General features: G+C 36.0%; 1 protein-coding gene across 15 annotated transcripts in view; it reads left to right on the plus strand.

Annotated features, from left to right (window-relative positions):
- TUNAR (transmembrane neural differentiation associated intracellular calcium regulator) overlaps positions 1 to 13872 on the plus strand; it is a 165240-nt gene that overhangs the window by 124885 nt on the left and 26483 nt on the right. For 8 of the 15 annotated variants that reach the window (XM_084520702.1, XM_084520706.1, XM_084520704.1 and 5 more), the window contains one exon: positions 7571 to 7865. The exons of 4 other annotated variants lie outside the window; for them this stretch is intronic. In XM_084520702.1, coding sequence (XP_084376828.1) covers positions 7827 to 7865 — 39 coding nt within the window. In that variant the 5' untranslated portion in view covers positions 7571 to 7826. 3 more of the 15 variants (XM_084520697.1, XM_084520694.1, XM_084520701.1) reach the window with 3 other exon arrangements.

Below are 13872 nucleotides of genomic sequence, written 5' to 3' on the forward strand. Positions count from 1 at the left end.
CAGAAAAAAAAAAAAAAAAGTCTAAAACCAAAGGGAACAATTAAGAAATATATACCTCTTGAAAGCTATATTTTTACACCCCACCTTTTCTTTTATTTTTTTCCCCCAAGGGACTCTTCAAAGTCCCTTGTGAATCTATATTTGTATAGTTTGCTTTTATCTTTTTGCTCTGAAGAATCAACCTATACCTGTGCTTTATTCAACTGTAAAATTTTCAAAATATTAATCACTGGAGTGAGTGATTACTTAGGAAGGATTCAGAAGTGTATGGCAGAGGGCAGCTGATGGGATTTGCTTTCCCCAGCTATGGGCAATTCTCTGAAGTTTAGGGACTTGCTGCTCTGTTTCCAATTACTTTCAGCAAAAGGCTGCTTATGAAGGTACCTCCGCTGGTGGCAAAAAGAAGCAAAGCAAAGAGCTGAAAAGTCTTTTGTGAAATACAGAATAATTAGGAATGCTTTGAAAGGCTCTACCAGCCTTTCTGGTACTGAGATTCTGGAGAACAATGGTATCCAGAGTAGAAATGCCAGCAGTTACTTAAATCTTTGCTTGTGTCAAATTCCTCAAAATGCATTTACTCAAGTACTGTGCAATATTATGCCAATACTCATTCTCTGCTTTTTAGAGTATTTAATATTGTTTAGGGATTCTTTGGCTGCTGTGCAGTGTTCAGTGCAGCAAGGTTGTCCTGTGTGTAGTGCAGTAGTTAAGAGCTCCAAGTGAATCCTATGAATATTCAGTATGTTACTTTTTCTAATGCTTGGAAGTCTCTACCTTGTCTTACCCAGATAAAAAAAAAAAAAAAAATATATATATATATATATATTCTATGGTCTTAAATAGTAATGTCATGTAATACACACCCAAGAGCTTAACAGAACTATAGTAAGACTAATTTAGTCAGTGCCTTTCTAATCCTTCATTAGCATACTATTATGTATTTTTGCTCAGTGGGTATATTGCCTGTTGAGAAATAATGTGAATATTTATTCAGCAGTAAAAGTGTTGCTGCTTAACTTACTCAAGAGCTTTTTTTTTTACCACGAGTGAACATTTTTATCTAGAAAAGGATTTCAGGCAGATGATCACCCTTGGGATTCAATGAATTCATGCATTGCATGTCCTATCTTACTACACGGCTGTATAGAAAGATTGCTGTTCTAACCTGATTCCAGTTTGAACAGAGGCACTGCAAACATGCAGCCGCCTCTCAGAAAACCCTGCCTGTCTTTCAGAACGGGTTAATGTACATGCAGTTTCTTTAAGCAAAATCACAGGTACAGGTTCATCTTCATTTGGTGCAGTAGACTAAGCAGTTTTTATGAGACAATGCCAATCTCCTAGGAGCAGAGTGCTTTGCTACCCAAGTCAGAGGAGTTGGATCAGACCACTCATTTTGACATGTAACTTGTGCTTGGTATTGATGATCCAGAAAGTATCTGTTGCTGTTTCGTCTTTACAGAAAATGGTGCTTTTGGTCGAGATGTCACTTTTTAAATCCGTTGAGATTATTCATTTATATTCCACGGAAGAAATATATTTAGTGCATGCATTTTCTGCAGTGAATATGGCTGCACTACTAGCCAGGTATTCATATTTTTGATACATTTTTGATAAAGATACATTGAAATCCTCTTCTCAGTTCTAGAGTGACATAAGGAAAGTAGTATGAGATTACCAGTATATAGCGATTTTAAACTGGAGCTAGCAGTTGCGATGAACAGTTATTACTGTGTATCTGCTGTTACTAGCTTCAAAGATGTAAAATATCACTGTAATTGGCAAATGTAGGTTTACTTTCCTGTAAGTGAAATTAGAATCAGATCATTTATTTCAGACTAACCTGTGAAAGCATGAGCAAACCCAACAATTAGTAACCACAAGCAGTTACCTTTTATCTTTCCTTATTCAGTTAGAGGTTAAATTGGAGTAAAGTAGCATTTATTTAAAAATAAAGACAACCACAATTCTAAAATGTTTTCCATTTCACTGGCTTTACTTACCACTGGCTGTGCAAATTTCTTACTGATGCAAATTTTTTCCAATTGTGATATCCTAGTCAGATTTGCACTGATGAAAACTAGAAAAAAATAAATTAAAATGGTTTTCAATATAGAATATTGAAAATAATTATTATAGTAATATTATATTAAAAGTACATTAAAAATAGTTTTTAGAAATGCTAAATATGCTAAAAGTAGATGTAACTGTTTGTCTATGCTCTGCCATGCTTTTGGATATTTTCTTGATTGAAGGTATATTTCTTATGGTTAAATTTTCCAATTAATTGTTGATGATGATCTGAAAATGCATTCACTGAAGCTCAAATTCTTATGAATGTATTATATGACATTTAAACTAAAAAGGCAAGAAATCAATTCAGTTGTTTGTGTTGCAATTGACTGAATAGTAATTGAGACACAGAATATTGAAAGGTCAAAATGAGAAACATTTCCAGAAAAATTCTTTGCAAACCATTTTCACGGGCTCTTAATTAAAATTTAACACATAATTGAATTATGCCTTTTGTTTAATACTTAATAATTTACAAGATCTGTTAATATCTTTGCATATATGTTAAAATTATTGTATCTTTTATATTTAACACTGCTTTTAAAAATGTAATTCAGTTCTCAAATGACAGTGAGTGAAGGCACAGCTTAAAATCAATGAAGGAGTGGTCTCTATCAGGTATTTGAATATGACTGGGATGAAGGCCAATGTTTTGGTAAGAAAGAAAGGAAGGAAGGAAGAACAAAAGAAAGAGAGAAGGAGAGGGAGAGAGAGCTATTTCATTTGTTTCCAGTGATAGGCAATTGTGTGTACTGGCGAGTTCCCCTGTGATTCAGTTGAGAGCCCACAAGGATGCCCAAGAAGGGCACCTTCTGATGGCACCTCCATCAATTTGAAGTACAAGGTCTTGCACTACGGGCCCTAGTTATCTGCAGCCCTGAACACCAAGGGATGCTGCCGGTCTGATTCACCTGCAGGAGCTCATGGTTTTGGTAGGACACCAGGTGCCCCTTTGCAGGGAAATGGAGGCTGACCAAGTCCTGGTTTGCTCTGGTCCTTAGGCTCACAGGACAGTCATTTTCTCAAAGAGGATGATAGTACTACAGAAAGGATGGAAAGGTGGGAAGAGGAAAGATAAATAGAGAATGTAATAGAAACAGAACATGTGCATTAGTCAGCCTTTTAATGCATAATAAAAAGCATTTATATGAGATGAAATTCAAGCTTGTGAAAGAGAGATGCTGTACTTGCTTTCTCTAAGGGACTGAATTTTATCTAAAGAGTTTTGTTTTTTCCAAAATTTAAACAAACAAACAAACAAAACACTACATGAATGTTGACACCTCCAAACCTACGGTTGCGGCAATTAAAAATCTGAGGGTTCCTCCCTATATGGCAAACAGCTTGGTTTCTTTTTGAAATCAACACTTGTTGACTCATTTCCTTTTATTGGTGGTTATATATCATTGTTTTGTTCTTCAACGGCCCTTGCCTAGTACTTTTTATGAAATTTTCTCCAATAAAGCACTTCAACACTGTTTGGTGTTCCTCCTTGTAAAAATAAAGTACAAAACATAGTACATTAAAATATCAATAACTTGTTTTCACACTTTTTAAAAATGTCACTGTTGAGGATAAAAGCAGGCACTGACATGAAAGTAATGGGCTAAAAGGGAAAAAGATTAAACAATTACAGCTTATGCCAAAAGAAGACTTATTTTACTATGCTTATGGAGAAAAATGTTCATGTTGACTCAGTAATTTCTTTGTAAGAGTTTGGAAAATCTTTCCACCTTTCTCTGTCACCTTAGTCTAAACATTCACAAGTTTTCCAGCCTTTCATTCCTCCCAGGTACATACTCACCTCTGATCTTTTCTTTATATATTTCTCCATTTTGCCATACTACTTACCTGAGATCTTGTGCTAGAGTCACTATTCTATCTAGTATTTCATAAATTCATTATACAAATTCAAAGGATTTTTTTTCTTATGCTCTTAAATGGGGCCATCTTTTTCCATGGGTTGGCAAGACTCATCAGTCACAACAGTCACGATACCCAGCTGTATTTCACCTCCTCCTTTCTGTCACACCATTTTGTTCAGAAAAGAAAAAAGGAACAGTGAGACATTCCATAACCCTACCATAGCAGACAGAGGAAGTTCTCCCTTGTTTCCCTGCTCCTACATTGTGCAACTCATTTTTCTAAGCCAAACACACTCTCTTTGGTTCTGTTTCCTTTTACAGGCATTAATATACATCTCTGTAGACCCATAATTTCACATTTACAACCCAATGGTCATTGTGTGACAAACTATTCCTTAACAAAAAAAAAAAAAAAAAAAAAAAAAAAAAAAAAGTGAAATAAGATTTTAATCTATAAAGGGAAGAGACTGATAAAAAAAAGATAATTAATTTTAAACACATAAGAGGAAGTTGCAAAGAGAAGCTCTTTTTCTTTATTGTAGTGAAAAAGACAAGAAATATTATGTTTAACTTTGCATCAATGGAGCTTAGAAATACCCTTTTTATAGTCATGGTAGTGAGGCATTGGAATAAATTGCCTTTCAAAAGCATGGAGACTCCAGAAAAAAAGACTTGTAAATGGAGACTCCAGAAAAGAGACTTGTAAGCACTGGTTAGAAAGTCGTTTCCTAAGACTAGCATGTGGCTGTGAGACAGAGGTGGGTTAACTCTCTTTCAATCCTGATTTTTATTATTTCTCAGCACTTTGTTGCAAGCATGTAAACTTGTGGGCTGAAGGGAGTAATGTCAGATATAAGCAGTGACACATAACAAAAATACATTATTTACATCAACCATTGTTAAGGAAACCTTTCTGGATTCATAACAAAATACATTATTTACATCAACCATTACTACAGGAAGCCTTTCTGGATTTATTCCTACTCAGGAACAAAGCTGAGGTGCTATGAGAGATGGTCAGAATAAATATCTAAATTGGCAGAAGAGATTAAGGGATAGTGAATAGTACTGATTTTATTTTACTACATAAATCGATGATCATATAAATCAGGAACAGTCTACGTGTATTATATTATCTTAGTTTTAGTGTGTTTAACCTATGGTTAGTAGGCTAAGAGAACTTAGAAAAAAAAAGCATTTACCTGGAGGTAGTTCAACTATAGTGTTTGTTGTTTTTTGTTTTGTTTTGTTTTGTTTCTTTGTTTTTTCTTAGAAATATCCTGCAGTATCTTGTTGATAGGAGTCTAAATGACCTTCACTTACTAAATCAATATTGAAATTCCCATATTCCTCTCTAAGCTGTACCAGGAGGATGAAGTAAACACTTGTATACATAGTCATATTGGATGAATTGAAAATGTTCTGTGATCTGTGTCAAACAGAAGCTCTACTAACTGATCTAATGGTCCTTGCTGAAGTTTAAATATACATAAAGCATCTAACTCTACTAAGAAAATGAAGCTACACTGTAGATCTTGCTTTATAAAGCATGAAAGCAGAGTGTGGTGGGGCTAAACTACTGTCAGAAAAGTTACTTTTACTTAAGATAACCTGTCCCCTTTTCACTGAGGCCCAGTGCTTGCCATTTAGATAGCACACGTGAGCTATAGGTTGGAGTTTTTCAAGAGGAGAATTATCTGTCTATTTATGTGACTGCAAACTAAGGCATTTCACACGGCCTTGCCCTTTAGCTTGTCCTATCACTGTAACAGAAATAAAGAACTGATGTAGCTTGGGTCTTTGACAGTAATCACATGTGAGCAGTTTGGCCAAGATCTGATATTACACCTAGTACCGGATCCCAGGGGGAGAAATCCTGAGGCCTTTTCGTTTCTTACATCTTACCTGGTCAATGGGAACACAGCTTAGTCAGTGTTGAGCAAATGCCATGATCTGACTAAGGATTTATCCAACACAAGAATGTCTTGTTTTGGATACAGTTTGAGAAGTATTGTTTATGTTATGAAACTTATTTTGGGAACAAGGTATTTGGAATGTCTTGTTTTTCAGTTTTTTGAGCCACAGAAGTCAGCAGAAACCCTGCCACAAGCTGCAGTGGTCAGGTCCTGCTTAGGGTCTGTCCACTTGGCATCAACCTTGCAGAAGTCCTCTGCCGTTCCTCTGGGGCCATTAGTTGAGGCACTCTGGGATGAATCTCTCAGGGTCAGCTCCAGTTATCCACTTTTATGGGCCAAAACTAAATGGCATCATTGTTGCTTTTCTCCTGTCAGTGAGTTAAATGAGACATCGGTGAAAGCAACGGCAAGGTTATGTCAGAGAACTCCATTTTGCAGTCTCAGAGAAATACGTCCAGGCAATTCCTCTGGATGGTAGCTCTGGCTTACTGCATATCTTTTCAGTCAGAGAAGTATTTGCTCTGTCTGAAATGCAACATGATAAAGAGGTCAGAAATAAGTAGTACATTTGCACTATTATCACAGGAACAGAGCTTACGTGTATGAAAGTAGCTTCAGCTGGAAGTTCAATTTTGAACCCATGCACTGGCATAACTAAGGGAGTCACCCATCATTTTAATGACATCTTTGCCTGGAGAACCAGAGGGTTAACCCATCTTTGGTTTTAAGCAGGGAACAGCACCTCCCCACTGCTTCACCCTGCTCCTGCTGTGTCTGGGTGGGTTTCCCAGGGTGGGGACTGTTGCTGGGGGCTTCAGCCATGCCGCATAAAAGGGGGCAGACCTCCTCTTTTCCCTGCTGCATTAGCAGTGGTTTCACCCTTTCCTTGCAAAGCTTCCCTACGGGATGGCTGAGGGCATCCTTGGGAGCGGAGCAAGCCCAGGGAGGAGGAGGAGGCAGGCAGGGAGAACATCCCCTCTCTGAGCTGCTGTTGCTGCTGAAGCCGTGCCGGAGCTGTCGATGTGGCTCCCCAGAGTTAGTTGCTCAGCAACCAGAATCAATTAATATGCTTTGCAGAAAGTGCAGGGGAAGCCCGTGCTGCTGTCAGTGAGAAGGCAGGAGGCTGAGGGTGACTCAGGATCCCACCCCAGCCTGACACCCATTCAGTCCCACCCCATCCTCTCCAAACCCTGTATTAGCTACTATTCTTTATCTCTTTTTCTTTCCTTACAATGATTTAGAGACTGTATCCCCAAATCCTTCAGGAAAGGCAGCTTCTTGCTCAAGAACTCCCCTGCTTTGAGGGTTTTGCTTTTAGATCTCATTTAGGGTTATTTCTCAAGCTTCTTTCAATGCTTTTCTAGAAATTCTAATGTTCATGTTCATTGGGAAGGGAAAGGGACAGCTGCTGCTTTGATCAGATCATTTTAAAGATTCCTCAGCATGAGAAGGGTTGTTTGGTAGCACACAGTTGAGCAGCAGTAATGAAAATACATCATGTGTGAATTGGGAAAGTTTTTGTCTCTTCCTTTATTACAGGTAATCAGCACTGCACATATGAGACCAAAGAGGTAGTACTGATTGTTGTGAAACACATAGGCAATAGAATAAATGAGGGGTTATTATTTTTTCCCCCTTTCTCTGCACAGAAATTTCAGGGCTTCAGTAAGGTATTCTTTTCTTTTTTTCTTTTTCTTTCTTCGATTTTCTTTGGAGTCCCTCTGATGACACCACGAATCTGGGAATGAAGAACTTCTTCATGCTGATTGGAAATGGCATTGCGGAGCTGAAACTTAACTGGAGGAAATATATCTCCTGAAGAAGAAAATATAATGCACTTTAAGGATCTGGCTTCTTGTGAAAAATTCAAGCCTAGAGAAAACTTGTCCGCTTTGTTAGGAAGAATGGGTTGGACAATTTTCTTCAATTCCACAGGATATCTGAGTGCCATGCTGAGCTTAATCTCTGCAGCATGCTCTGTGCTTCTCATCTCTTCCTGATGCACTGCATGGTAAGGCCTTTTTCTTTCCTTAATAATAATATTTCTGTTATGGTGAGAGCTAAAGATACTACCAATAATCACCTGAAAATTGAAAAAAATGTAAAATGCTAACAAAAAAACATTTGTCAGTATGGCTGTTTTCCAGGAGCAAGTGTTCTGATTACTGCAGCAGCTTTATAAGACCATTTCTGTCTTTTTCCCTTGCTTTTTGGCTGTATGTGTTTGCGTGTGTGCACACCTGTGTTATCAGCTGCACTTGGACTGGAACTTTGGTAGCTATATTGTAGATATTTCCAGGTTAAAGGGGATGTTTAAGAATTTTCTCTGAAATTTCTATCTCTTTTTCCATCCCTCCATTCCTTTCCTCCTGCCTCCTCTTCCTCTCTCTGTCTCTGTCTCTCCGGGGTCATGGTGCTACACCTTCCCTGCACCTCAGTTGTGTACTGACCACTAGAAGGCAAAAATAGTAGGGGAAATAAATCCTGTATGAACATAAGAATAGCTACAAATCTGTATTATCTGGATAAACAAAAGCTACAGAACAGTTTTCTGTGTCTGCTAGCTAATGCAAGATCTGCAGGTACAAAAGATTTATTTATTTTTTCCTCACGGGAAACAAGTATCAAATGCAGAAACAGATCCTGGTTTTTGTGCAGTGTGAGGCAGATCCTTTTACAAGTCAGAAAGTCAAAAAAAAGAGAGAAAAAAAAAAAAAAGACCAATGTGAATTATGACAGTTACTTTTAATGACCTAAGTCATAGCAAAAGTAAGCAAACACAGTATGAGATGTTCTCATATCAAGTAATTTCTGTCATGTACTAGTGGGGTGTTAGGAATAATTGTAAATGAATTCAGTGAATGTTGCAAGATTTTGTTCATTAACAGCTGTAATTTGCCTTCATCTTCCTGGATGAGAGGTGCTAGAAGAGTGCTAGGTGATGTTATTAGCTAAATAACCGACTTACCACAATTTAGGGTCATTATCAGGAAATTGCCAAGCAGATCAGGAATTATAAAGTGAATGAACTGAGACAGAACAGCTTAGCTTTCCAGAAAACCTAGTTTACTTGGATTCCTGTTTCGGTAACATAGGGTAGAACTAAAAGTTGTAAGCATGCCAATGGTAAATATATATTTTCTTCTCTGTTCTGGTTGATCAGTGAATTTGGAAGAGGGAAAGGTGACTGCCCCTTGAGGAGCAAACCATGATAAGGGCCTGCCCCACTCTGAGGGTGAGTCCTACAGGGCTTTACAGGGTTTGAGATGGGCCAGAAGTGGGCCTGTGTGGCAGGTGTCACAGGCATTCCAGCTGGGTATGGAGGTGATGGAGTCCTGGCAGCAGGTTCTGAGAGTGGGGAGGATGCAAAGAGCCAAAGCAAAACACCAAGCCAGGCCAGGCCAAAACACCTCTCATGAACTGAGTTTAAAAGCTTAAAACCTGTTCAAAAAATCAAATTTTGTGTCAGTTCCCAACACGCCTTCTCCTTTTGCAGCGAAGGACTTCATAAGGTAGTTTTTTAGAGAGAGAATGGAAATGCAGCTTTTTAAAATCAGTGCAGCAGGAGGAAACTGAGATGATACAAAGATATTCTGGTAGCGTGGTAGTTTTTCAGAATGGAGGAACCAGTCTGGATTGTGGGAGTAAAGGTTCAAAATATGTATACATGTACAATGAAGTAGATTTTACCATTTAAAATGCACAAATATTTTAAGAATTGATAAGGAAGACTGAGGAAGGATAAGAGAACTCAAAAATGTCATCTTCCAAACTCCATTGTTTAAAGAAGCTCTCACTTGTGGAAGTAGTCCTCTGAGCTTTTTATGTGAACAAGGACTGCATGTTAAATTCAAATTTCCTACTGCAAATCTCCCCTCACATCAACAGGTCTATTTCAATCAATGGGACAACTCATATGAGTAAGAACTACTCATGTGAATAAATTAGAAAGGGTTTTGTAAGACCTGTCTCTTTGATTGTCATGGCAACAGATTTATTAGGCTTCTGGCATAATTTGTAATTCCCTTCTAAACAGAATCATTTTTCCTTTTACTCATATGAATCCTTTTGCCTTGCAATTAGGACAAGAAAAATAGGTCAGCTGCATTCTGAAAGATCGTACAACTGTACAGACATGTTGTTAGTGAAGAATTATCTGAGTATGCAAAGTTTACTTTTATTAGTGGTCTCCAAATCCAAGAGGAGTGTATTCTTATTGGAATCATTCATTGTTTTATTTATTTCTGTGACTGTATTAACATTGTTACTAGGTATTATTATCAACTTCTCTGAAAATTCATTAAAAAGAAAAATTTATATATCATTGAACCCATAAAAATATTCACTATTATTAAGTAAAAGGAGACTTACCACACTGTCTTCTACATTAAATATGTTCATTCTTTTAGTTAACGCATGACATTTAGCTCTTTTCTAGATCTAGAAACATGTTTATATGCAATAAAAGCCCAATTTGAAGTCATAATCATACCAAACTTCCTACAGAATATATATATAGTCATATTAAAACATCTGGATTTTCTTCCCCCATGCAATTTTGTGTGCTTATAGAAGTCCATATTATTAGGATATATATTACATAATTAATATTTCCTTTGTTGTACATTGTAGAGAACGGTTCATTTTCAGAATACAATATAATAGAAATTCTTTTGCAGTGGGTTATGCATTATGGAAGAAAGAAAAATACTAGAAAATGCAAATATAGCAGCCTTTAAAACGTGTCCAATACACTAATGCAGCAATAGGTTGTGTTTTTTTTTTTCATTTATCCCTGTAATAACAACATACATATAGCAAGAACATTGATTATTTTCAAAGAAGTACATGATTCTGAGAAATAAGATTTTGCTCTTTGTCTTTAGCAGACATTTCTATCAATGATTTACAGACACAGACCTCTTTCTTTTGTGTCATTTTTCATCATTTACTTTAAACAGCTGAATAACAGCTGTACTTGGCTTTCTGTGAATTCTAAAGCAAGTGAAAATAATTTCGTTTTCTTTTGGATACTATTCAATAATGGTCTGATGCTTAAAACACGTTTAATTTCAATCCATTGAACTGTTTCATTGGATAAACTATGTGAATTAGAGCTTGAATCATCTGCATGATCAGGACAGTTATACTAAGCAATGGAAATATTTTCCATACTTACGACAACTACTTCTAATCAAGAAAAATATTTTTAATAATACAACACGCAAGAAATTCCTACACCTGGAATGCCTTAAGAGGTCTTGATACAAGACCCAGAAAAATCTGATTTTTTGCAAGGCCCACTAAAATAAAACAAACAAACAAAACAACAACAATAAAACTGAGTCTTAAGGTTTTATTGCTTAAACATAAATAGCCATGGAAAGAGCATTATTCTTTTAAGAAATTTCAGTTGATCAGCACCTGTGTTTTCCATAAGCCAGGATAAAAAATTGAAAAGGCAAAGTTTTTTAAAAATTGAAAGATCTAAAAACTCGTATGTAAGGAAATACTGATTTTGAAATGACCTCTTTCATTTTAACATTATTATTCAGACTCATTTTTGTAACAAGAAATTGCATATATGTGTGTTTTTTTTCAGTGAAAGTTTACAACACTTAAAATCTCTCTCTCTCTCTCTTTTTGGTCAGGGACTTTTTATTTATTTATTTATTTATTTATTTATCTTAACTGGATTTGTCATAGTTGTCCCAATATTTATTGTCTCTTACAGGTCAGCTCTTTAATTGCAAGCTCCCTGAAGGGCCATCTTCAGCACTACACATTGTATATCCCTATATTGCTGATACTGAACATCAATTCCTACCAGCTCTATGGTAGATGTAAGTTCTGATTGCAATTCCCTCTTTTAATTACTTTTGTATCTCCAGTAAAAAACAAGCCTTTATTTGCTGTGAGTTTTACAGATACTAGAAGAGGTAGCTTCTATTACAAAAACCTTTGAGAGGCCTTCAAAAGGCATACAAGCAAGGGGTAGAATTAATGAAGTATTAATATCCTTATTAAATAGGCAAGGAACTGAGGAACAAAAAAGAAATAAATAAAAAAATGCCCAAAGCTATACTGGACTGGCAAGGAAGAGTTCTGAATTGAACCCAAATGTCCTCATTCTTAGTTCATCGCTGTCCCTGCAAGGTTGTTCTTCATTTTCTTCATTTTTGCTTAATGACTTGCATTTGGACTTTTAAGTTAATACTAGTTCAAGTGTCAAATGTGAAATTACTGATGCGTACTTCCTTTCCAGTGTGACACAGTTGTCCTAAAAATTCTTTTTTCTCTCCTGAGCTGTTCCGTTTGAATGTAACCATTAATTATGCAATTGATTTGCTACACAGGGGAAATATATCCTAAGTTGAAGAGAAAATTCAAAATAGAAATATACTAAACATCCCATGCAGATTCAGACACGTACTGTATCTGTTTATCCTGTCAGAATTTAAGGATAGCTGCGAGGGCTCTGTAATAGCTTTGAGGGCAGAAACAGATTTAAACAGGAAAAAAAAATACAGTTAAAATATAAAAAGGCTGATGATTTGTTTTCTAGAATTCACAGAGATCATTATAAAAACAACATTGTTTACAGAAAGATGACACAGCGAATATGATACCTAACAGAAATTCTTATTAATGATGGTCTGACTTCTCTTTCCAAGCTAATCTTTCACTTTTTTTTTTTTTTTTTTTGAATATATGAGTATTTTAAGTTCAAACACATAGATACTTAAGAACTTATCATAAATTATCAATACTTACTTTCTTTCTTTCTTTCTTTCTTTCTTTCTTTCTTTCTTTCTTTCTTTCTTTCTTTCTTTCTTAAATGACAGCGACTAAGGGATCCAAATACCTATAAGGATATGAGCATGGGATTTATAACATTTGTATATTTCCTACAATATTAATAGATCAAGAAAGTAAATCTAATTATTATAATAAGGTAATCATTGAACCTCAAAAGGTAAGGTCTATTTTAGTTGGCTAAGGAAAACTGAAAAATAACCACAGAAGTCCATGAACACGAATAAAGAATTTTATTCAGGGTAATGGCCTCAGAAACAACAGACATAGGGAAAAATACTTGATGAGCTTTGATGAGTAGGCTTTGATGAAACAAAAGCAAAATAGATAAACAATGTCTGGTGCAACTCTTTATGAGAAAAAGAATGGGAGAATGCCTATTGTTGCATTAGTTTTAAACCAAGGTAGATAGAAAACAGTGGTGTGACTAGAAAGCAGCATGGTCTTTGTGATTATAGATCATATCTTAACTGTTTGTTACCTGTTTAATGTGGAAATTAATGTGTTACATATCTTTAATATCTGACTTCTGAAAAATAGGGATTGATCTCTTTATAATATATGACCATCTGATAATATGACTCTAGATATTGAAAAGCATCATTTTCTCCTTCAGGTGAAAGTGTGACAAATTTGATAAGAAAATTTAGGACTTCACTTTGACACACGCTGAAACTTAGCAATAGTGTAAAGTGAGGTGCTACTGAACCAAGCTAAGAGTATCAGAAACTTCCCTTAAGGAATGCAAATTTGATGCTTGAAAACAAAGCCATTTAACCTGTTGGACTCAGAAAGCAGATGGCAAGAATATTTATTGAGATATGTAGCCTGTGCATTGTTGGGATTTCTTTTTTACTTTGTGCCTAAAACAAAAACTGCTTGAAAGGATTTTGTTCAGGTATTCATAGCAAATGTAACTTTTCACTGACTATAGAAGCAATAAAATACTTAACAGAAGAAGACAAGATTTTGGAAGAGCTTTTAAAGTATTCTTGAAAGTGCTTTTTAATGGATAACCACAATGACCCTTAGGATAGTACTGTTTCTCTGCTGCCAAATATAATACTTGTTCTCTACCGGCATTAAACAATGCTGGAAATCCAAGCTTTCCTTAGGAAAAGACTTCCTTTTCACTGATGTCATTTCTATTTGTGTTAGGTTCCTGTGTTTTTGTTCCACAGCAAATGCTTTACATTGCATCA

Source organism: Aythya ferina (assembly GCF_964211825.1).
Source record: "Aythya ferina genome assembly, chromosome: 5".
NCBI classification, from domain to species: Eukaryota; Metazoa; Chordata; class Aves; order Anseriformes; family Anatidae; genus Aythya; species Aythya ferina.